Here is a 25,062-nt window from a genome sequence, read left to right as displayed (position 1 = left end):
ACCCTCAGATCTGTCCCACTCCTGCCCAGTCCCTCCATAGGCACCCTTGATGCGAACGATGTAGAGGTGTCCACGCCCACCCAGTAGGCCATACGCACTCTAGCCACGCCCACCCAGTAGGCCATGCCCACCCAGGCCACACCCACCCGGCCCCCTGAGGGCAACCGCAATGCTGATGCGGCCCTCAATGAAATTGAGTTTGACACCCCTGGTTTAAGCAATCCGGTCTGGTCTGATGGGTTCTTTTGTAATTATTATCTTAAGGTAACTATCTTCTACATTTGGGCTAAATTAGGGTTTAATTTATTTTCAATATCTATATTTGTACACTCTATTATTTATGTCACTGTTCACCGCCCTGAGTCCTTAGGGAGAAGGGCGGTATATAAATCAAATAAATAAATAAATAAATAACCACAACTTCAAGGATCAGTTGCAAATCTCATTTAGCACCACTGTAACTTCAAACAGTCACTGAATGAATAAGCAAGGATTACCTTTAGTTTTTATTTTAGTTGTTTTTTGGTAACTCTTTTTAACTGTGTCCATAATGAGCATGTGAGATGAATTTCTATAAATTGAATAAATAAATAGTTCAGCACTAACCACGCATTCATGTAACAGGGCAAACATACATGCTAATGAGAAAGCATTAAGCTTATAAAACTGCATATTTTAGATAACACGTTTTAATTGTCAGAAATGAAAAGCATTTAGTTCTACAACTGATCAATACAATTTATTTTACTTCACTAGCTGATTATGATTTCATAAATACCCATAGCAAAATCTAGAATTCAATGACCAAAAGTATTACAATGCTGAAAAAACTTCATGATCAATGCCCACGTAAAGTATCTCTCAATCATATAATTGCCATTATAATAGCTATGTCCTATACCTGAACTGTGGTTCCTCCCCTGCCCCCGCCCCCACCCTGCAGACCAGCGAATTTGGAGGAAGGGATTACAAGCGAGTGAGTTGAAAATACACACTGAAAGGAATGCACTGATTCTGGAGCTGACAGCCACAACTAACACTAGGCAAACAAGCAGTATATTTCCGATTGTGTGCTTGTTGTTTTGTAATTTTTTCTTGTCCAATCTCTCTGCTCTTGTGAAGGGTAGGAAGAGAGAAATGGGTCAAGCAAAGCAGAGATTACCTACCAACATTGTTTATTTAATATATAGTAATATATTACTACTAGGGACGTGGTGGCTCAGTGGGTTAGGACGCTGAGCTTGTCGATCAGGTCGGCAGTTTGGCGGGTCAAATCCCGAGTGCTGCGTAGCAGAGTGAGCGCCTGTTACTCGTCCCAGCTTCTGCCAAGCTAGCAGTTCGAAACCACGTGAAAATGCAAGTAGAAAAATAGGGACCACTACGGTGGGAAGGTAACAGCCTTCCGTGTGCCTTTGTCATCTAGTCATGCCGGCCACATGACCACGGAGACGTCCTCGGACAAGCGCTGGCTCTTCGGCTTTGAAATGGAGATGAGCACCGGCCCCTAGAGTTGGAAACGACTAGCACGCATGTACGGGGGAACCTTTACCTTAATATATTACTACTATTATTAAATAATAGTAGTAATATTTTACATTACCTTTTTTTCTTTTCATGAAAACAAAATATGCAATTTCTATTTTATATGTTAGAGGACAAACTTCCCCTACATCTGAGCTGTTGCAATAAGATAATGTGATAACAGTTTTGCTTTTTGCAACTTCTTTATTATTCATTAGGCAAATATCTTTTCTAACATGAATTGTCTTCACAAGCCACTTAGAAATGGAAGATTTGTGTCAACACCCAATTAGCAACAGTTAGTTCTGCTAACTGCAGTTTTTAATGAGACAGAAAGGTGAACATAATTAAAAAACAACCATGATGGAAGGTAGTTTGGGCAGTGTATAGTTCTCTATTGAGTTATTCAAATTAGCTCTGCTAATAACATTTTGGAGAAATCATGAAGTTTTTGCACTTAGTTGTTCAATATAAAGGAAAAGTCAGATACACACACTCTCCTGCCATAAATAGAAGTTCTGCATTTAAAAATCTGCCATTCTTATAGAGACTGAATTGTGATTGTCTTCAGAGACTCTTGAATATTTTGCAATAATTATGAAAGTGTGTAATCAATATTTAAAATGCTTAACTTTATTTCAAATATTTGACATCTACAAATTTACTTTTCACAATTTTTAAGCAAATATTTTTATCAGGAAAGATATTTGCTACAATCAAAATTGCTTAAAATATAGAAAAATAATATCTTTTCTATTTTTCCTAGCAGCAATATATCAGCAATTCAAGTTCACAATTTTAATTTCTTATCTTTTTTCCAGTATTAAAATTACTGACCAGTGAAACATTAGTTGATAAACTTTAGAATTTTTTCCAGTTTGAAAACCATTTAAAAATAAAAATAAAAATCAGAATTTCAGAAGAGGTGAATTTTCTTTATTTCCTTCAGGACTTAGTTTCATCAAAGGAGAGTTCAGACCTATTAGCTGCAAGAAGAAAATATATTATTAAAACATTGGCTAAACACAACTGTTACATTCTTGGGAATATAAAGAACCTCATTTGTTAGCAAATTTTCTAATACTACATGCGGTATATATAACATCAGTTATTGCAGAAAGCTTCAAAGATACAGGTTGAACGCCTCTAAATGTAAAATATGTGCAATTAAACTTTTTATCATCAATCCACACTTACATACAAACAGTATTAACAGTGAGATAAAAACAACCTTACCTGCCCTGTAGGTTTCAATGGAGAGGCTTTAGCTATTTCAGGAGTGTTAAAAAGATCAATTAGAGGTTTGTTTTCATATTCCTGGATGGCAACTTGTGTTTTAACTGTTTCATATTCTGTCAACAAGTCCTAGAAAAAAGGGTTTTAAGTGTTCCAAAATCATACTCTCAACAATACAGTGTCAGGTTACATAACATTTGTCCCCACCTCCCAAAATACAATATCTAAATCTTTGACATTCTGCTGCTCCAACCTTTAATTTCAGTTCTTGTGTGATCTAATGCAAATTTTCCCCTTAATGAATCATCAGTGTAAATAAAGTTTCCCACCCACCTTTCCTAAAAACTGGATCTTAACGAGAATATTTGTGTCAAAGTATTGAAAGGAGGCACCAATGGACTATTAATATAATCAACATTTGGAATAATGGCATTTAAAATCTTTTCAAGAGATACGGATCTCGCGGCACAGCACATTTAAAAGCAAGGCCAACAAAATCCTGCATTACTGAAATACCATAAGAGCCTTCCTAGTGTAAAATATTACCGTAACAGGTACAATATGAGGTGATAGTATCTTTCAAATTCTTTTGAACACAAGCAGCAGTTGCAGCACTAATTTTTTTACTGTAATACATGGTTTGTATTTTGACATGGCAGATAAAACCCAACTTGCCTTCTTAGCTAGTATTACTTCTGTTGTTTTCCCTTTTTTAGTAGTGTCTTCTTCTATTTCTATAAAAGGTTTATCCGGTGAAAAAGCAAGTGCGATAGGTATAACCTGAGGTGGAGATAAGTCTCCTTCTGTTGAAGATGGGCTTGAAGACATCCATGTCTTGTTCTTAGTCAAATCCCTAGAACTGGGCAGGAACAGCAAAAAAGCATTGTTATGCAGAATTCACTTATTTCTACTCAGTATTTGCAATTGTTTCTTCACCCCAATCCCACAGGAAAACAAAATTACCTGAAAAATGGACTGTCCTTAAAACTTACGCTAAAATAAATAGTTAAGATACTATAAGATTTTTGTTTCAATAGGCAATGTATCTTTCATGAAACCCTTAAAAGTCATGGATCCAGGTTTCCATTAAAGTAATACAGTAAAAAGACAGCTTGACAAGTTTCCCTCAGAAATACACTGTATCACAGTATATTAATTGATTAGCGAATAATTCCAATGCATTCAGCTGATGGATACCAGTATGGGGGTCATAGAAAACCCTGCACTTTTCTGGGGCATGTTTCATGCTTTTCCAGAGCCGGAGAATTCCATATTGAAACCTTGTAGTTTTATCTAGAGTAGCTAACCTAGCAGTTCGAAAGCATGTAAAAATGCAAATAGAAAAATAGGGACAACTCCGGTGGGAAGGTAACAGCGTTCCGTGCGCCTTTGGCGTCTAGTCATGCCGGCCACATGACCACGGAGACGTCCTCGGACAAGCGCTGGCTCTTTGGCTTTGAAACGGAGATGAGCACCGGGCCCTAGTCAGAAACAACTAGCACGCACATGCGGGGGAACCTTTACTTTTACCTTTTAGCTAAACTTGCACTCAACGTTCAACTCAAAATTTGAGCCATAATCCCCTTTGCGAGTAGATAACCAACTTTACAACTTATTTCCTGCCTTTATTTTTTTTACAAATAACTCAAGATGGCAAACATATTCAACACGTTTTTCTTGTCCTATTTTCCCCACAACCCTGTGAGGTGAGCTGGGCTGAGAGAGAGATTGGCTTTTATAGCTATGGCAGAACTAGAACTCATGATCTTCTACTTTCTAGCCCGGTGCCTTAATCAGTAGACCAAACTGGCTGCGTTATGAATTTGATTAATAAATAATAAATAAAATCTGCACTTTCTGAAATCGGGGATAAGCCAGGGGCATATTAATAAACAGTCATTGCAGCAATGGAGGAAAAGGGTAGAAATCTCCACAGTGTTGAGGTTGTTTCTAGACTTACCTAACTCCTATAGTCTTTTTAGAAGACACACTGGAGCTGTGACGAAGAGCTAAACAATTAGAGGATGTCATTGTTCTGGGCGCTGTTTTGGGGGTCGGTGTTGGAATTCCTGAGGTATGTCGACCGACAGACATAGGCAATGTAGAATGTCTTCTATCTGGAGTCCGTAAAGGAGGCTTCATAGCAGAGCAGGATTTTAATACAGTTCTTTCTAATTGTTTGACAGGTGGGGAAACTGCAATATTGCTACAAAGATTAAGAAAACATGAGAAGTTTAGAAACCTCACATTACAACTACAAGAGTCCTTATTTTAGTAGCCGATTCATGTTATGTTCAAGATATTTTAAATATTAGGAGGGTAACATATCACAGTGGTTCCAAAAGACATACAGATAGTCCTTGTTTATCCATAGTAATTGGGACCAGGAATTACAACAATAAGCAATGCCCTTATAAGGCAGTATGTCAAAGGACCCTACCAACTTATGACTGCAGTTCTGGCAGGTCCAGTTGGGCAAATCCCATGCACTCACAGTATCCCATGGTCACATGATTGCCATTTGCAACCTCCTGCCGGCTTCTTTGCTTGTTAGAAACTGGCAGGAAAGTCGCAAGTAGTGATCACATAATCATGGGATGTTGTGACATTGTAATCATGAGCCATTTGCTGAGTATCCAAATCACAATCATGGAGAGGCTGTGATGGCCACAACTATGAGGACTGCCCTAAGCACCTCTCGTTCAACATCATTGTAAGTTTTAATGGTTGCTGCACAAGTGGTTGGTCAGCAAGGACTACCAGTATTTTGCAGGGTTCCATGTCAGATACTGCCTCCAAACCATGGATAATTAAGATTAACATTTAGTGTAATATTTGAGCTAGCAAGCCTAAAGCTATATTGTGCCTTCCTAATTGCCTAGCCCTCTTATTACCAACTTCAGTTTGAAGTTTCGAACAAGCTTGCAGTTCTCTGCAAATTGCAAGAACAGAACTTACCTAAGTATATGGATATTACAATGCAGGATAGCTTGACAGCGTCTTTGTTAAGTTTTCACAGGAAATTAAACAATATGGATTCTATCAACACCCAAAACACAGTTTCTAATCAAAAATGTTACAGAACAGTTCAGTGAACATTAACGATTGCAGTGGAAATCATTAGCTATCATCATATATAGAAATACCTTTCAATATTGCTACCAGATAACACTGGATTTGATTGCAATACTCTGGCGGCTTCATTTTCTGAAAATACATGTAAGCAGAAAATACAGTTGAAGCATATTAATTTTCTTAGACACATAAGTATTCAACTGCTTAATTTAATCCTTTAAGGCCTGCATATACAACAGCATGTTGAGCACAGAATCAACACTCTCCAGAAGTTAGCATAATTTAATGCATTAAGAGCAATTTCCTTACCTCGCTTTAAGTTTGGAGCTGCTGTTTTAGAGTTTAGTTTAAGACTTGAACTTGTACTTGCATTTCCTAATGTGTTTTTCGATAGTAATTTCTGAAGTTTAGAATCTGAACCTTTCTGCAGATTACTGCTTGCACTTTCAGATGTCAGGGTAGCTTTATATTTGGGTATATTCACCGGATTTCCTTTAGCACATCTGGGTGTGAGTTGTTTTCCAGATGCATCAGAGTGGGCAGCATTCACTGAAAATCCTTTCATAGGTTTAACTATGGAAATCTTGCTTGTTACAGAAGAGCGCCTAGAGATGTCTGCAGGAGCTTTCATAACACTTGTTTTGACTAGGAAATAAGAAGACGGCAGATTGCATTATCATTGTTGTAGCCAAAGCTTTTTTTTAAAAAAAAAACAGGCACCACTCCCTGCTACAATGACCTTATATTCTGGATGGTAATAAACATATGTCTGTATATGGAATCACAAAAATAATATCACGCGCTTCTGGTGCAAACTGTACCCCTCTCAGTACAGATGTTTGTCATGATGCTGCATGCATGAATGAAAGGAAGAAAATAGATTGAAGCATTCCATAAGTCTTTGGACAGAAAGTATTTTATAAGCGATCAGTCTGGTTGGAGCTACTGTACCCCAATATCCTTCACCCAACCTCCTGAGGCAGTGCAGGAGGAGACTACTGTTACAAAGGTATCTGAAGTCATGTAAGAAATTAGGAATACTTCCTTGCTGTGTTGTCCATCTGGGTCAACAGGGTTATTTGTGTCTTAAAATAGAATCTGAACCAAGTTTTTTTTTACCATGAACATAGAAAACATTTTTAAGACATTACCTATGCAATCAAACCATATGAGTAACTCAGCCTCAGATCTGTATCATTCTTATAGATGCTAATTTGATCCTAACAGATGAGGTTTACTCAGTCACAATGCAGATGAAGATAGGGCAGAGATTTATTATATTTGTCTTTTATGTTCTGATAAATTTACACTCAGTTTTAACATATTTAAATTTCAGATGTTAAGTTTTCATTTTTAAAATGCTGCTAAGGTATTTGTGCTGTTGAAGAATTTACTCAAGAGAAGCATCACTGTCACATTTTGTCTCCTATGAATAGCTGTGGCTCCTGCATTCCCCACTCAGTGTCCAAGTCTGATTATTTGAATATGTTTTCCTTAAGTTACAGTTCCCAGTTCCATACTATGCACTAGAATCAAACGACAATTGAGTAATTACCATTTCCTCTTTTAGGAGAAATTGACAGACTTGAATTCAAACTTGAATTCATGCTGGATATAGAGGAGGAGGAGGAAGATGAAGTATTTCTTCGCATATGAATATTATTAGGAGGTTTCAGTTGTCTTGTCTTCATTTCCAACTGTAAAGACAATGATAAATGAGTTGGCTGTATGCCATAGAAATATAATCAGATATATTGGTCTTACCATTGTGCTTTGAATTTTATCCCCATCAAATTGCAGCTCTCTACCTGGATAATTTCAATTATTAGCACATGCTCATCTCTTCCATTCTATTGTAGCAGGGGTCCCTAACCCATAGTCCACAGTCTGTTGCTGGGCTGCAGCCTGTTGGGAACTTGGCCAAGCAAGCAGCACAGACATGAAACCATGCTCTCTCCCCCTCCCCGCCACCGGTCCACAGAAAGGTTGGTGAACGCTGGTATATATATAGCATAATGGATTTTATTCTGTTTAGTATAAGAAATGAGGCCAAATTACACAGAACTTACTTTACAAATTACATTTCTGCATCAATGGATTTTTTTTTTGCCACATTGATTCATTGCATGGGAGAAAATCTAAAGAGCTTTCAAAAGACACGTCAGTTAAAATGTATTTTTTAAATTACGTTTTTATGTCCCTATCTTACTGATACAGAGATTCTGAGCAGCTTACATTATGATAAAAAGTACTTTCGGATAATAGAAATTCAATTCAATTTTATTATTACAGCCAAAGGCCACCCATAAATCAAACATCCAAATAAAACAAAACTAAACAGAACCATCACCAGAGGGCTTAGCAATACATCACAATCAATGATGCAATCAATGGGTGACCAAGGTCTGCCTAGTTTTACAGGCAGTATATCAAAAACAAGCTATCTTCAGAAAAAAAAGCTATCTTTCAGATAAAATATTGAAATGGCAGATATTTCAACATCCAAATCCAATTATGCTGCCACCACGTGGCTGTTCTTGGGAAATTACCAATATGCTAATTGGGTCTGCCAGTACCTTCCCCCTTTGCGATGTATTTCCTATCCTACTCATGATGCTGTACTAGGATCCACCCCTTCTGGGTTGGACTTCCTCCTTCTCCTTGCTCCCTTGTGTTCCATCCTCCATTGTAACATCTGAACACAAGCCATGCGGATAGTAATCCTGTTACTGTCTTTTGACCTTAAAGCTCCGGTCAGATTCACCTGACCACACCTTCTCTGCTGTAACCACCTTCTACATGCAAAATAAAGGTATTTCAGATGAACCAGGTGCTTTATGAGTTCACTGTCTGGAAAGGGCCGTTAAATGTGACTAAATTCGCTTAAACAGACCAATAAGTGTCTTAACAAGGAATTATATTCGCAATACAACTGCCTGTCCCAGAACAGTCAAAAGACAGTAACAGGATTACTGTCCGCATGGCTTGTGTTCAGATGTTACAATGGAGGATGGAACACAAGGGAGCAAGGAGAAGGAGGAAGTCCAACCCAGAAGGGGTGGATCCTAGTACAGCATCATGAGCAGGATAGGAAATACATCACAAAGGGGGAAGGTACTGGCAGACCCAATTAGCATATTGGTAATTTCCCAAGAACAGCCACGTGGTGGCAGCACACCAATTAATGATTAATTAAAGAGCATTCACCTTGGTGGGAGTAGGAAGAGTTCTCTTGCTTTGCATGGATGAGCTGGTAGAAAATGACAATTCTCCTGCATCCGAAGCTATGCTTGATTTGTCAGAGAGCAAATCTTCAGATGATCCCATACTATTTGAATAAATCCTGTTGGAAGAACTAGGCAATTGTCCTTGTTTAGGCTGCAAGATTTGGATTTGAAATATTTTTAAAACAAATTATTAGAAATATACCAAAATCTCACATTCTTTCCGTTAAATGAAAACAGTATTGAATAGGTCTGCCATCACACTATGAACCAGACCAACAGTTAAGGGGATCCGATGATGTGTTATTAGAATGCAAATATTGAAACATTCCAATATTATGAAATCCAATTCATTTATGCTCTCCCTACTCCTCTATGTATACAACTGTCTGAAATACAGTTGAAAATGTAGACTGTATTGAAAAGCATTTTTCTCAAGCGATACTGAATAGCGCACACTGAATCAGCGTGAATTCAAAGATGCATTTAAGTCATAACTTGATGAACATAATGATGTGACCTGGTCAATCTTTGGGATGACTTTGAATTGAAAAGGCAGCTCTTCTGCTTTACATTATCTCTTCTTATGAAGACATAGCTCCTCTCTACTGCTGCCCCACTCATAGTGCCATACCAGTTCATATTCAAGGTATGTTTAGATTAAAGCAGAACTAACTACATTCAAGGCGATGGTCTTACCAGTTGCAATGTATGGTAGTGAAAGCTGGACCATAAGAAAGGCTGAGCGCCAAAGAATTGAGGCCTTCGAGTTATGGTGCTGGAGAAGACTCCTGCGAGTCCCTTGGACTGCAAGGCGATCAAACTGGTCAGTCCTAGAGGAGATCAACCCTGACTGCTCTTTAGAAGGCCAGATCCTGAAGCTAAAACTCAAATACTTTGGCCACCTAATGAGAAGGAAGGACTCACTGGAGAAGAGCCTAATGCTGGGAAAGGTTGAGGGCAAGAGAAGAAGGGGATGACAGAGAATGAGGTGGCTGGATGGAGTCACTGAAGCAGTAGGCGTGAGCTTAAATGGACTCCAGAAGATGGTAGAGGACAGGCCTGGAGGAACGTTGTCCATAGGATCACGATGGGTCAGACACGGCTTCGCAGCTAACAACAACAACTACATTTCAAGAAATGTGTGGGAGCAGCTGATAAACCATCTTAAAAAGCCTGTCTCCCTTCCTTGGCATCTATAATGTTTTGCTTCCCCCCCCACCCCCGAAATCTCGAAGTTAAGATTCCATTTCAAATGTCAGGCTAAATGCATTTTTGCAGTAACACCATTAAGTATTTCAATAAGCAATAAATTACACACTAGCCTCAAAATTATGTCTAGCAATACCCATCACTTTAACCTAACATTCTGACCAACTACAGAAATATGCAGACATTTTAGGTTCAAACAATCAGGAGCAAAGAGCCCCGTGCTTTCTCAAAAAAACCGGAAACAGACTTATCAACAAACCCGTAGATTTAAATACAAATTGGACAGAAAATTCTGTTCTAATTAGAATTAGATTCTAATACCGTGACACAACTTAAAGCTTAGATATAATGTAAAAGAAAAAAATTTTTTTACCTCGCCTGCTACTAAGTAGCTGTTATTCCTAAGTGCAGGTGATGTTTTTACGGTCTGAAATTTGCTTCTTTTTTTAAGGTTTGTGTCGTTCTTTGCATGGGCTGAGGATGCAGTGTGCATTTTAGGTAGCTTGTCTGTTTCAGCAGGACTTGGTGTGTTGAGACACACTCGGGGGGAACATGGGCCTTCCCTTATTGTAACAGGTTGCCCTAAACGCTTCTGAATCGAAGGCGGCAGTTGACTGCTTGGGCTTTCCCATATACAGTAGGTTTCTCTTCTAGTGGTTGTTGGTGTTTTATCTGTCACTATTTCTTTTTCAAGGATTTTCAGTTTTGACTTTGATTCTTTCACAAACTTTTCAACGGCCTCTGTCTTTTCCCCCCTCAGATGAATAGTCTTGTTTTTTTCTGTTTTGTTTCCACTTTTAAGCTGGAAAGCTAGCAAGTGAGCTTCTTTAAAGATTTCCACAAATTTATCTCCTGAAGGAGGGCTCCAGGAGGGATCATATGTAAGAGATTGAATTTTATTTTGACTCTCTTCGTGGGATTCAAGGCACACAGCTATACATTTTTCTTTATGCCCCACTGGTCCAACAAAAACTTCATCTTCATTTTCACTACGACAGAGAAAAACTGAGTCAGATAACCGCACACTTTACTCTCTGCTCTTAACGCACCTTGATTTTGAAACTAATGTTACCTTGTGGGAGACAGTGAAAGGTCAAAATCAAATTTTTCTTCAGTCAGGAAGTAAAAATCTGAAATTACAATAGAACATCACAGATTGCTACTATAACACTTATAATGTTACAATGTTTATTGGAGTTGCCTTATTGGTGATATGGGTGGCATATAAATTTAATAAACATACACCTGGGATTCCCTTTTTTTCTATAGAAGCCAAATTATTATTCTGTAAACCAGAGGTCCCCAACCTTTTGGGCACCAGGGACTGGTTCTGTGGAGAGAGGTTTTTCTGCGGACTGGAGGGTGCGTGGTTTTGTGTATTGCCTGCATCCCGTGGATGGGGTTTTGTTCGTGTGAACCGGTTGCTGGCATGCCGCGGGCCGGTACCGGTCCACAGACCAGAGTTTGGGGACCCCCTGCCGTAAACCTTCAATACATCAATAGTAGCGAGTGAGGAGAGATCAGGGCAGGAAAGATTTGGAATTGGTGGCATATGCTTCACAAGGAGCTGCTAAGGGGTTGGAGAAGATGACATACTTAATGCTTATTGTACTCATCAGCTTTCCCTTATCAACTGTTAGACTAAACCCTCAATTTAACAAACATTTCCCTATTACCCGCTGAATCAAGGATTTACCATATAGATGAGGTTTCCTTCGCTGACATTCTCTGTAACAATAATTTTGCTCTTTATGTATTTTTAAACAAAACACTGTACAACCTTAATCCTATGATTCAAAATTGATATCTGAAAAGGTCATTCCTGCTATAATCTGTTCAATGTATAAATTAGCTCCAAAATCATTTGGTAAAATGCTTAGGAATCCTTTTTTGATGCAATAACATATCGTGCTATAACAGTATATGCCAAAAACAGGCAATTCAATGACAATATTAAATGTAGTATGAACATTTTTAAAAAAGGAAAAGCAAAGAAAGAAAACATTTGTTCTAGCTGAGCCATTCTCTCCAACCAACCTGTAAGAAGTATTCCAATGTTTATTTTAAAAAATATTGTGTTTTTATTTATAATTAGTAATTGGTGTGAAAGCTACATTGAGTTTGTAATAAAAAGGTATTTGCTAGCAAGTCATCTTCTTTTGAATTTATATCCTAAAAAAGTTTCAAGACAAGAAGGAAGTGTCTGTACATATAACAAATGGCTCAGTTAAAACATCGGCATTAACAATAAGTGAATGTAATCATAAGATAAATAAAATTAGCTTTGGTTCTTTTTTTTTTAGGGATTTTAAACACTATACAGGTAGTCCTCAACTTACAACCACAACTGAGCCCAAAATTAATGTTGCTAAATTTGTTAAGTGAGTTTACTCCCATTTTATGACTTTTCTTGCCACATTTCTTCAGTGAATCACTGCAGTTGTTAAATTAATGACACAGTTGTAAAGTGAATCTGGCTTCCCCATTTGCTTGTCATAAGGTTGCAAAAGGTGATCACATGACCCCAGGACACTGCAACTGTCATAAAAGTGAGTCAGTTGCCAAGCACCTGAATTTTGATCACATGACCATGGGGATGCTGCAATGTTCCTAAGTTGGAAAGTCACTTTTTTCAGCGCCGTTGTAGCTTCAAACGGTCACTAAATGAACTGTTGTAAGTGAAGGACTACCAAAAATTTGCAGGCTAATCAAGAATAGATGTAGTGGGATGTCCTGGCTACAAGGACAAGCTGGAGGAAACTACCCCGTCATGGTCAGGACCCACCTCAATCCACATTTTAGGAAATAAGAACTCTTGGATGCAAGTTTAGTCCAAAAGGAAAATGTTTACTAGGATGGAATCGATTGTGGCAATACAAGACGGAATCTAACAAAGTTACATTTCAATCCTATATAAAGCATTCCCATTTCAGCCCCTCCCCTCATCCATTTGGTCAGGCTCTCATCATTTGCTTAGGTGTCAGGCCCTTCCGTGGGAAAGGGAACTCTCCTTGGTTTTATGGTTATTGCTTTCCTTTTTCAGTTGTAAATGAAGATGCAATCCAGATCTGTCTCTCCCCCTCCCTCCCCCAGTTCAAATGTTCCCTGTTGTTAGAAGATCACCTTAAGTCTATCCTCTCCCCCCCCCCCTTCGGAGAGATGGCAGAATCCCCAGAATAAGCACATTGTTCTACCTATACATTTATGAAATGTGATATAAATGGATTCTGACACTATTTCTCTTACCTTCAAGTGGACTTAGATTGATTTTGGGACCTTTATATAAAAGTCACAACAGAATAATTAGGAAGACACCTTATGACATATTGTTTTAACACCTACCAGTAGAAGGAACTTCTGTTGTTTTACATTCTGAATCCAATGTTTTTCTGTCTTCCATAGTTTCACTGCAAAACAGTTTCACATCTCATGTTAGATATTAAATAATTCAAACTATCATTGTTTTGCCAAAAATTGAGCAGCAATGATAAAAATGGTCAATGAGCGGTTATAATACCAACATATTTCTGTCTTGCACTATGCGGAAGTTTAAATATTCTAAACATATTATTAATGGCCCAAATGATTGAAGCTTGGCTCTTCTTCTGTTTAGCATTTACATCCATCATATGTACATCCATCATCCTATTTATTTCTACTGTTTAATCTGACAGCAGAGGTACACTATAGCAAATATCCTGGTTTTGATAGGAAGCCCAAATGTATAAGTATTCCTTTTTCTGCATTTTACAGATAAATTAGAACACATTTTAAGATCTTGAAGCTTTGTATAAGACAGATTAGAGTTTGTTTTTAAGATCTGAATTTTTACACCAAAGAATTTGTCTGTGCTTACTCCCACTAAGAATTTTTGCAGCAAATTGGCAAATTACTGCTAAGCTTGTAAGCCGCCCTGAGTCTTCGGAGAAGGGCGGGATATAAATGGAATTAAAAAAAATAAAAAATAAAATAAAATATTATAATGGGAATTCTAGCCTCATATAAAGCAATTTATTTTTAAAATATCTGGGCAGCTGCTGCCATGGAAACTGGAGATTTCAAATATGTTACAACAGTGTAATATTACGATATCTTTATATATCAGTAAACCTGATTGGGCAATTCAATTTGTGCTACAAATTTAAAAGCATTTTCAGAGAGCAAAGTATAGTGAAAGGTTACAGGCCACTCCCTTATTAACAGTACAATCCTGTAATAGAATATTAAGCAAAGATAGCAAAGCTGATCACGATTTGGCATCATAACATTTAAGATGTATCCTTGCTTAGCTTTTAGATATGGAATAATATTTTCAAGTTAGCTTTTTTCATTGCCTCCCATCTATGTTCTATTTGAACAACAGTGGAAAAAGAGTCTTACTGCAGTAAATTGTCTATTTCCTAGCTAAATTCCTTTCTCTTCTCTAGTTTCATTGAAAAATGTGAGATTATAGCATTTGAGAACTAATGCATATGCCCAGTTCAAGAAGGCCCTGTCATTTGCTGTGGCTATAAAACCATCAGGAAAGCAAGATCTACTTTCATCTGAAGCCCTTCGGCTTTTTGGACGGATACCCTACTTGTGTTTTTGTAATTAAGATCTAAAGGATCATCTTAAGAACTTACTTTCAAGCCAATAAAACTTGGTGCTCTGTTAGATAGCAGACCCTTTTAGAACACTATTTTTCAACCCAGGCCACTTTTAAGACGTAGGAACTTCAACTCCCAGAATTCCTCACCCAGGATGGGAATCCAGGAGTTGGAAGTTCACACAACCTAAAGTTACCAAGGTTGGGAAACCCCCCTGATTTAGAACCTTTCTGGGGTTGAAGCAATGCAACATTTATTTATTATTTATTTATTTTATTATACTTGTATACCGCCCTTCTCCCGAAGGACTCAGGGCGGTGAACAGGGCACATATAAAATAATACAAAAATTAAAAGAGAACCATCTTCCGGCCCAGCTCTGGCTGGCGCCTGACCTCCGCTCCTTCCGGCGCGATCTCAAAACCTACCTTTTTGAACAAGCTGGCCTGGCCTGATGGGATGGGGTTGGGTTTTATAAATTGGTTTTAACTTTTTAATGTGTACTAATTTATTCATGGGCACTGTTGTTTAATCGCTTTTAATTTTTGTATCTTGTTTTTTAATATGTATTGCCCTGTTCACCGCCCTGAGTCCTTCGGGAGAAGGGCGGTATACAAATTAAATTAATAATAAATAATAATAATTAAATAGGAGCCCGAGCTAAAACAATAAATAATGATATAAAAAAACCCGCAATAAAAACCCCAACATGTTGAGCAATATACAGCAGAGTAAATTTTGCATGGGTCCAAACGGCAAAAAAAAGTCTTTCCCTCGAAAGAGTCAAGTTTGTTCTTTATGCAGTGTTTCCCAACCTTAGGAACTTGAAGGTGCGTGGACTTCAACTCCCAGAATTCCCCAGCCAGCATAGCTGGCTGGGGAATTCTGGGAATTGAAGTCCACGCACCTTCAAGTTCCTAAGGTTGGGAAACGCTGATCTATAGCGTCTCTTGCGATCAGGTGCCTTGGAAATTGAAAAAATAAAAACGGGACAAATCCCACCGCCTTTTGTTTTCGTGCTCCAATAAACTGCCCTCTGCCATTTTTACATTCCATATCCCGCCCAACCACCACCACCCCCAGGCTTTACGTGCGCCCTCACCACCAGACCAGCTACCCCTACAAGGCCCTTCAGTCGGCCGTTCACGAATAAAATGGACACTCCTCGGAGGATGAGCGCCTAGTCCGGTTTTCTTGTCTGAGGTGAGCAAGGTTTCGCTACGGCGCCGCTCGCCGCTTGCACACAGCCCGAAAGCCCCTCAATGTAAACCCCCAACCTCGCAACTAAATCCGAATTCACCTCCGAAAGGAATCGAAGGAAAACTCCGCTCTTCGCCTTCAATTCCATTTGAAACGGCCGCTCAACCCGCTTCTTCCATTTCGTTGGCCGATTTAAATAACGTCACAGACTATTACCCAATTAGAGAGAGAGAAAAAAAAAATGAGTTTCCGCCCCGCCTTATCCTGCTTTCGTGCGACGCGGAACTTGTAGTTTTTGCCATTGACCTTCTTTCCTACCAGAGCGGCGCTTAAAATACTTAACGCTCGGAGACCTCTGTAGAAAGACCATAGAGTTTGGAGCGGGGCGGGGGGGGAGGGAAGTTGCCTTGCCTAACTCTATGGTCCGGCCTTCGATTATAAGCTAGGGACAAACACAACGAATGACTGTGTCGTCCCCTGCCAAGGTCCCCCTGATTTCAAGTGCTGGCTTCACAAAATTTAGGTTGCTACACTGCTTCCACAAACACACAGGAACTGGGGAAGGAGGAGGGTTTTGAATAAAAAAATATTACAGTCCATTTTTTTCAGCTTCATGTCTGTTTTCAGCCCATATTTTAGCTTTATGCCTGTTTTCAACATAAGATTAGAATGAAAGAGCACTATGTCATTCTGAATCATTGAAGTTGGGACACATTATGTGCTAGAATATATATGGCCACTAGGTACAATCAGTGCCTAGATGCTTTCATGAATTATGTATCAGCTTCATCTTGGAGTCACCTCCCAGTTTCTTCAGTGCCTTCAAAAAGACTTGTCAACAAAGGTGCAGAAACACTGATTACTCCGATGAAATTTTCTGTAGCTACGCCTTAAGTTGAAACAACTTCGTGTTTTCTCTAGAAAGTGTCAAATCAAATATCCTCTGCACCACAGTTAATTTGTTTTTAACATCACCCAAGTCTACATCCCTATTTTTGTTCTGATTGCAGTGTTAATGTTAGCTAGAACAGAACACTTATTTTTTGCTTGGAATGTGAAACTTCAAAAAAAAAATACCAGAGCTTTTCAAAATGTGATTGGGCCACCACCATGAAACCAGATGACTTATGAACAACTTGGCAGGCATATACAACTGTTAGATAGGCCATTGTCAGTCTTCATATCAAAAATCCTCTGCAGCTGATCCGTTCATGCCTCTGGTGCCTCATTCATCTGGGCCCTAACAGAATACCAACTAAGAAATACAGAGCTTGATTATAAAAATAAATGTAGCCTCCTCCAATGTATGGTAAAGGGAATAACATGCAATTTATTGGGAAAGGAAGAAGCATAGTATTTCTATCAAAAAAGAAAAATCCAAAGTAGAGATCTATTTCTCTTTATGGAAATATTTGAATGGATGAATTAAATTAGCAATATTTATAGAGAATAGTCAGGCAGTTTTGTACAATATCTTGGACACCTAAAGCATGTTAAAACAGGAGCACCTGGCTCAATATGTACATAGTTATAGGAACACGTTTATGTTATTTTTATATTTTTCTCTTCCATTCAGCTTTGTCTGATTCTTGGAAACTGCCTGGACAAGTCCCTGCAGTTTTACTGGCAAGGTTTTGCAGAAATTATTTGCCACTGCCTCCTTCCTAGGACTGAGAGAAAGGGACTGGCCCAAGATCACCCAGCTGGCTTTCTGCGTAAAGTGGGACTAGAACTCACCTCACCAGTCTTTAAAAATCTGCCTATTTCCAGCTTAAGAGGAGAGTAACATTGATTTATGGTGGTAAAATGGCAGGAATCTGGTAGTATCTTTTCCAGCTAACAATCATTAAAAACCATAAGGATGTATTTTAATAAAATCTGTGAGATGGAAAAGATGCTATCAGACTCCTAATTTTTTTGCCTATTTCCAAGTAATGCAGGTAATTTCACATAATACCTGTTGTCCCCAATTTGGGTCTGAGCCTAGTGCTGAGGTCGATGAAGAACACCAGACACGAGGTATAGGTTTTGTTTCCTTTTATTGAAGTGCTTCAGCAAAAGGGGATCCCAGCCAGCAAAATGCCATAACCCAGAACAAAGGATTTAACAGGCTTTTATACAGTTTTTCAAGGCAGGATATAGAAACATTGTCTAATAGGCATTCTGAAAATTATCTAAAGGGTCCTCTATTCGCTCCATGTCATCCCTATTTCTAAGTCTTAACTAATAAACATTTCAAAAGTTATCTCAAGTATTCTATTGGCTCCGTAAGGTCACTGGCAAAACTTGAGAAAACATAAAAAAATCCAATCATGAAAACTCAAGCAGATGCAGTATTTTATTTTCAATCGAAGTAAGTCCTGGTTGGGAACACAATGTGAACACTGGCAGCCTTGCGTTCAGAAGTGCCACACTTAGAAAGTTAGTAGCATTGCTTTATAAACTTTGTTAGCTAATGGGAATGAGACAACAGAGTCATTATAAACAAGACATCAATCATTCCTGTACATTCCAATAGTTAGGCTAAACAATTTTTGTTCCAGTTACAGGACCCTTCAACCCTATTCCAAAAAGTTAACTAAGAGGCATCCAAGAAGACTTTTAGCAAGTCTTCTGTTGCCTCTGTCTTAGCCCTATTCCTTATCTTAGCAATATATCTTGTATGATATTCCTGACAGTCAGCTATTGTTTTCTACATTGAAAGGGGCCCCACCTGTCCCCAATCACATTTTCTTTATCTGTTATGCAGGCCTTGCAAATACACATCTCCTCCCTTCCGAGTTCATACCATAACCTTGCATTTTTATAGCAAGTGACCCTACAGCAAATGGCCCATCAACCTCAGGGAGAAATAATATTGGAGACTATAACACAATCTTTATATTCTAGGGTGCATATATTTTCTTTTATCCAGATGCAACTGAAAGAAAAATCTTCATCAGGGTCCAGTCCAAGCCGAGAATAAACAACATGAAGACTGCTTTAGAAAGAAGGTTGTAGTTTATTGAAGAACAGAGCCAGACAGAAAGATGGCTGTGGAAAAAAGTGACCACATGGGGCAGAGTGGTGGGCTTTTATATCTTCTGGGGCTTTTGAGGTTGTTTCCTATTCCTGTTTGAGGCTTTGCATTTCCTGTGTCATGTACCTGAGTCTGAATGTGCTCTTTTGGTATTGGTGGGTTAATCCTATTGTGTCCTGTCTTAGAGTTTGGGTGGGCTATGTAGATTTTAAGGGTCTTTGTCTTCCTAATCTCTTCAGTTTCTAGCTGGAAGCTCCAAGCTTTCCAAAAGGATTACTACATTTGCATTTCTAAAAGCTGGTTTCTGCTGAGTTGTCTGGTTGGGGGGGGAGTTTCTGCCTTTTTAAAGATCTTCTCCATTATTCCTTTGGGGAAATATTTTCTGCTTTTTAATATTTCTCAAAATATTTCTTTCTCTGAATTCTTTCCACACAACACTGGTGAAGAAATCCCAAAAGTGATAGTGAAGTGTATGCTTGGTGTCCCTACTGGGCATTAATTTAAAACTAACTTGAAGTAATTTATGGGACAGAAACTTCCCACCCAGGACTTCTTCTGGGAGTCCTTGAGATAAGCAGGAAGGATTTGTTTCTTCAAAGCTAGAAATGCAAATGCTTGTATTGGCAGAAAAGCAGTATTCCAAATATCTTTTCATTAAGTTTTGAAATAGAATGGTGTCTGCTTCAGTCAAGCTTGCGTCCCTTATTCTACCCCCATCCCCACCCTCCTGCTCTCTTCCTTTTGAAGACACACATGATATACTATAAGTAGGGAGGACTTCTACTATTCCACATTTGGGAATAGATTCAGCAGCTTGTTTATAAAGACTGAACAGCCAGTAAGGAAAGAGAACATGAGTGTAATCATGACCTGCAACAGATCCATTGCATTTCCTGGCATTTAATACTATTTACTTGCGCAAAACAGCTTTTTTGCTAGTAGTTTCACCAATTAATAGGCCCTTGGCTTTGGAGAAAAACAGGCACAAGAGCCATCAAGAAAGAAATGAATGTTTCTAGGAGGTAAGTGACCTGGGTTCATAATCTGAAAGCAGGAAGCAATTCCATTCTTTACAGATGAGTTTTAGGGACTCTGATAAGGAGCTGTCTTTAAAAATACAGAATAGTTGCAAATTTTGCCGTGACATTTGCTGGAAGATTAGACTGTGGAAGAATAGGCTGTGAACCATGGAGATTTGAGAACACAGAAGCAGAAGGAATTGAGGGTGTTGGGTGGATTACCAGATTCTTCTGTTTGTGTAAATTTTAGCTAATAACAACTCCTGTAAGGCCAGAATTTGATGGAAATAGGAAAACAGAGTTAAAGATTTTTTTTATACTTGCATTTTTCTAAGCCTGATGTTGTAAGTGGAAATTTACATTACATTTATTTGGATGCAATGTTTTATTTTAAAACCAAATGTCTATTGTAGCTGATGTAAAATTTTCACATTGTTAATGTGGTGTGCCCATATCCATTTAAACATTTGAGGAAAGGAGTGGATTGCTAGCTTTCAGATGCTCTTACTCAGAAAGAGGTTGTAACGTACAAACAAATTAAAAGATGTGGTATAGAGGTAAGGATATTTAGGACTGCAACATACAACATTTTCCTCCAGGCCAGAATTGGTCCTGCTGCATGCCATTATTAACTTATCTTTTTTAAAAAATAAAAAATAAAATAAATTGAATATTATTGCAGTACAAGAGTTATATCATGATTCTATCACTTAGCTTGGTGTTTTCTTGGCAGTAAGACAAACCTAGCTTACCTTCTTTCAAGTTACATATTTAGTTTCTCAGTACTGTATAACCTAACTAGCTTCATTATTAGGATGGCCAAGTTGGATAGATGGTGCTATTACTAAGATAAAATCAATACAAATCCATTATAAACAGCTATTCCAATTCTATTTTCCAAGATAAGTAGAACTACTCTTAGACCACTGCTCAAAGTATATTAATCACCTAAACTCAAAGTGAAATTAATGAAACATAGTCATAAGATTTTTTTTTCTTTTTTTGATTTCAATGTTGACTTACGCTTCCAAGTTCATTGGTTTAATGGAGAAAGTAAGTTCACACATGTATTTAATCAGACAACAGATATATTTAACAAGATATAATGCATTTGGAGATACTTGTTTTTGTTACTTTCTCTCCCTTTTTTCTCTCTGTTAAATAAATAAATAAATAAACCACATGAATAGAGCAGGATTCAGACCACAATGTTATATATGCTTATTTTCCTTCACGTTTTACTGAATTCAGTGGGATTTATTTCCAGTCAAATTTCCACGTTTAGAATTGAGCTGCATGTATCCAGTCTGCCCATCAATTTTGTCAACTATTTGAAACTCAAATTAAATGCTGATCAGAGAATGAACTGTTGATTTTCCTGTAAAGCAACAATACCTGTATTGCATATAGGCACCAAATATCTGACAAAGACTTTGTGTTTTAAGATTGAAGATTTCCTGGTTGTTTTTGTGGGTGTGTTTTCCAGACAATCCTGTCTCCTGTTAACTCTAGGGACTAATCCTAAATCCTGTTCATTTTGATATTCATCAAGCATCCTTCAGGAGACATGACAGGGAAGGAAATTGCTAATGCTCAGTGTTTTTATTTTGGCAGGATTCACTGTCTTCGTGCTCATCGGCCTAAACCATCAGCATACCTTGGAAAGAACTGGCATAATTCTTTTAACTGCAAACACTGGTGTGAAAATGAGCAAACAACAGTCCGCATGCTCTATATGCTGATTGTCATGGTTATTCTTATTGCAGTCTGGGGAGTATGGACAAGGAAAGATAACTGAGCTTAATCTTTTTTTTTCCTTGAGACTCAAAAACTCAAGACCCTCTTGAAGACAGAAACAAAGGTAGTGTTTTTAAACAGCATTTTTTTTTTCAAATCAGGAATGAAATTAATGGGTTTATACTATTTTCTCAACTTTCTTAAATGTAAAAAGAAAATAATGTAAAAGATTGTTTTGATGTAAGTAATACTAATGTGTACAGCACTCTAAAATTAACTATTAAAAACAGTTTTGTCAATAATGTTGCTGATCTGGAGATGTCTTTCAGCGTCATCAATGGTCTTGAATTGCATTTCAGGCACCAAAGTATGGACACGATCATTAGGAAAGAATTGAGGTGGTAGGTTGACTATGCAGGTGGTAGGTCCAATTCAATATTCAATAAAATGCATCCTGTACAGGCTTTACTGATTATTACTCTCATTAATTAGACTATGCCCTCTAAGGTTAAATTGAGTTATTTAAAAAATGGGTAATTAAAAATAATACTATGATCTTTCTCCATACTATATAATGTTAATAGAAAATTGCATAACTTGAATCTGAACCCCTGTATAGCGGTTTATGTTATTTCATTTATAGCTAAGTGTGTAGCACGATTTTTACCTCAGAAAACTGAGATCCAGTAATGCTAATCTTTAACTCATGCAGTTATTGGCCATCATGGCAAATGGCCATCCTGATTAAAGAAAACAAAGATAGTACTGTAGTCCACATTATCTGGAGGGCATTAGGAAGCAGAAAGAAGCTACAGTGACATTTTTGGGTTTCTTCAACTAATATGGGAAAAGACTCCAGGAGACCTGCCATTTACCTAACCATTGGCATTTACAAAATTTTTGTCCTCTCCCTTTTATTTTCAACATAAATGTAACACTTGCCTATAATACTGAGGGACTGGAAAGGTCAATTAATTAGCATTAGAAAAATTGTCTGAGTTCCTATGGTAAAGGTTATGTTTAAGCATGTGATTATTGTAGTATTGTTTCTTTTCTAGAGGATTACCATTTATTGCCCAAGATTTATTCAGAGGCCAATAACACATGACACCAGACTTCCTAAATTCCATGACCTACTGAAGATAAAATTATGAATCTCATTATCCAGTTAATATGGTCAATATGCAGGCTGACTAAGGATTGTAAGAATTGTAGTACAAGATACCTAGAATATGCCAAGTTAGGGATAGTTATTACCAGGAAGTTTAACATTCTGTTTTCCTAAAATCATAGAACTGTAGAGTTGAAAGGGTCCACAATGTTCATGTAGCCCAGGGTTTCTGAGCTTTGTCATTTTTAAGATGTGTAGACTTTAACTCCTAGTATTTTACATCTCTTAGAGTTGCCAAGTTTGAGAAACACTGATATGGTCTCACCCTCTGCAATAAAGTATGCAGAAAAATGTCCCGCCTCTTATAAACTTCCAAAAATAGAGAACCCACAACATCCGTAGGCACAATGTTCCATATTGTACAAATTTTATGTCAGAAAGCTGTTCCTTATCTTTAAATAAAGTCTAGTTATCAGCAACCTGTACCTGATTTTTCTTAGATTTTTTTTTATCGCCCTGGAAAAAGTGTTTCTGATCATCATCCCTATAACCCTAGGAATAGTTCTTACTTTCTGGCAAGAAATAACGGAAAGCTGTGTCCAACACATCTGGGAACATTGGATTGGGTGAGTTTGATTTAAACAGTTTGTAGGCTGCTTAAAAACTAATAATGGTGGGCTTTACCAACCACAAGTTTTCCATTATGCTAGAAAGCATGGCCAGAAATTTGAGTTTTTGCAGCCCCCTCCCCCCCCAAGCCTCGAATGAGATCTAAGACCTCCAAAAGTTGTCATGAATTTATAGCTGAAGAAAATGGCTCAGTGGGTTTAATTAAATTAATTAGAAGTACTTAATTCAAATCTAAATGAAATTAAGCTGAGTTTGTAATTTGGCCTATCAAGTCAACTGTAGTTCGTGGCCAACAAAATAGTTTATAGTTATGACCAGTTGACCACCAAGACTGTATGAATTGGAGAATATTCGCTGATTTCCTGTTACTTATAAATTTTTCACATTTTTGAACCACCCATCTCCCTCACAGATGCTGTGTTATTAACTTGGCCTCCAAGGCATGCAGAGCCAAGAGGCACCAAATGGGTGCTATCCACTTTGTTAGGTGCTTCAAAAACTCATTTCACCTCCTAAAACATCTAAAATGATGGGAATTTTTATTTAGTGTAACTCAGCTGCTAAACTGCTGCTTTGCTGCTGCTATAAATATTGTAAAGTGTGGTGGTTCAGAAGCAAATTGAATTGTGAAGGGATTTCTTTGGGGTGTGGTTTTTAGGCAGGGATTCCCTGAGACCTGAACATTTATATTTCAGTATTAAAAGGCAGAGAAAGGCTGCCTTAAACTACTACTTCCAGGGCTTTTTTTCTCATAGAACACCCAGAACGGAGTTCCGGCACCTTTTCTGGATGGAACCTTGTAGGGTAGGCAAGGCGGGTTGTATGACATGTGTGAGTTCCGGCACCTTTTTCTTTTACAAAAAAAGCACTGACTACTTCATACTAGAAGCTGCAGATCTCTGCTCGACTCTCAGGAGTTTTTACCAACACACAAGCTGGACTTTCATTCTAAAGTTTTTAAAAAAACATCCAGGCTCAGTTCATCTCTTAATGTATTCCACCTCTAAGGGTAAAATTGATGAAGCATTCCCAAAGTTACAACACATTAGTTTATGTTCACTGGGCTCAAGCCATTTTTCATTTATGTTCAAAAAAGGATATAATTTAAACGTACCTGCTCACCACCAGTTAAAGTTACCAAAAATAGCATCTTCATTTCAGCCAGCAAGACGAATGATATATTCCATGTGCCATTTCTTTGTCAGGCAATGAAAACAAATCTTTAATTTTCCATGATAAAAATGTGCTACCAAGACTGAGTTGCGTTCAAAGCTCTATATCCTTTTCTCATCCATTTCTAGTTATCATTCTTTCTTGCTCAACAAGCTTTTTAAAAGGTAACTTGTCTAAAAAAAACCCTGTAAAACCAAACTTTTGCCTGTTGCCTTTTTCATGTTGCCTAATCCTTCATAAGAAAATCTTGCAAATATCATAATCTTAACGCAGTTGTAAGGTACTAGGCTAGAACCATGGAGACACAAGTTCAAATC

General features: G+C 37.9%; 1 protein-coding gene across 1 annotated transcript; it reads right to left on the bottom strand.

Annotated features, from left to right (window-relative positions):
- Positions 1 to 2,429: 2,429 nt before the first annotated feature.
- On the bottom strand, positions 2,430 to 13,668 carry GTSE1 (G2 and S-phase expressed 1; the record flags this gene model as incomplete). The annotated part of the gene is made up of 11 exons (XM_083366194.1): positions 2,430 to 2,507; positions 2,758 to 2,886; positions 3,433 to 3,616; positions 4,718 to 4,963; positions 5,904 to 5,964; positions 6,142 to 6,477; positions 7,388 to 7,529; positions 9,040 to 9,210; positions 10,642 to 11,257; positions 11,341 to 11,398; positions 13,611 to 13,668. 11 exons carry the CDS (start codon positions 13,666 to 13,668, stop codon positions 2,430 to 2,432), a joined length of 2,079 nt encoding a protein of 692 aa, XP_083222320.1.
- Between the last annotated feature and the right edge of the window lie 11,394 nt (positions 13,669 to 25,062).

This window comes from Vipera ursinii, assembly GCF_947247035.1.
Source record: "Vipera ursinii genome assembly, chromosome: 6".
Classification (NCBI taxonomy): Eukaryota; Metazoa; Chordata; class Lepidosauria; order Squamata; family Viperidae; genus Vipera; species Vipera ursinii.
This window is presented reverse-complemented; position numbering and strand designations above follow the sequence as displayed.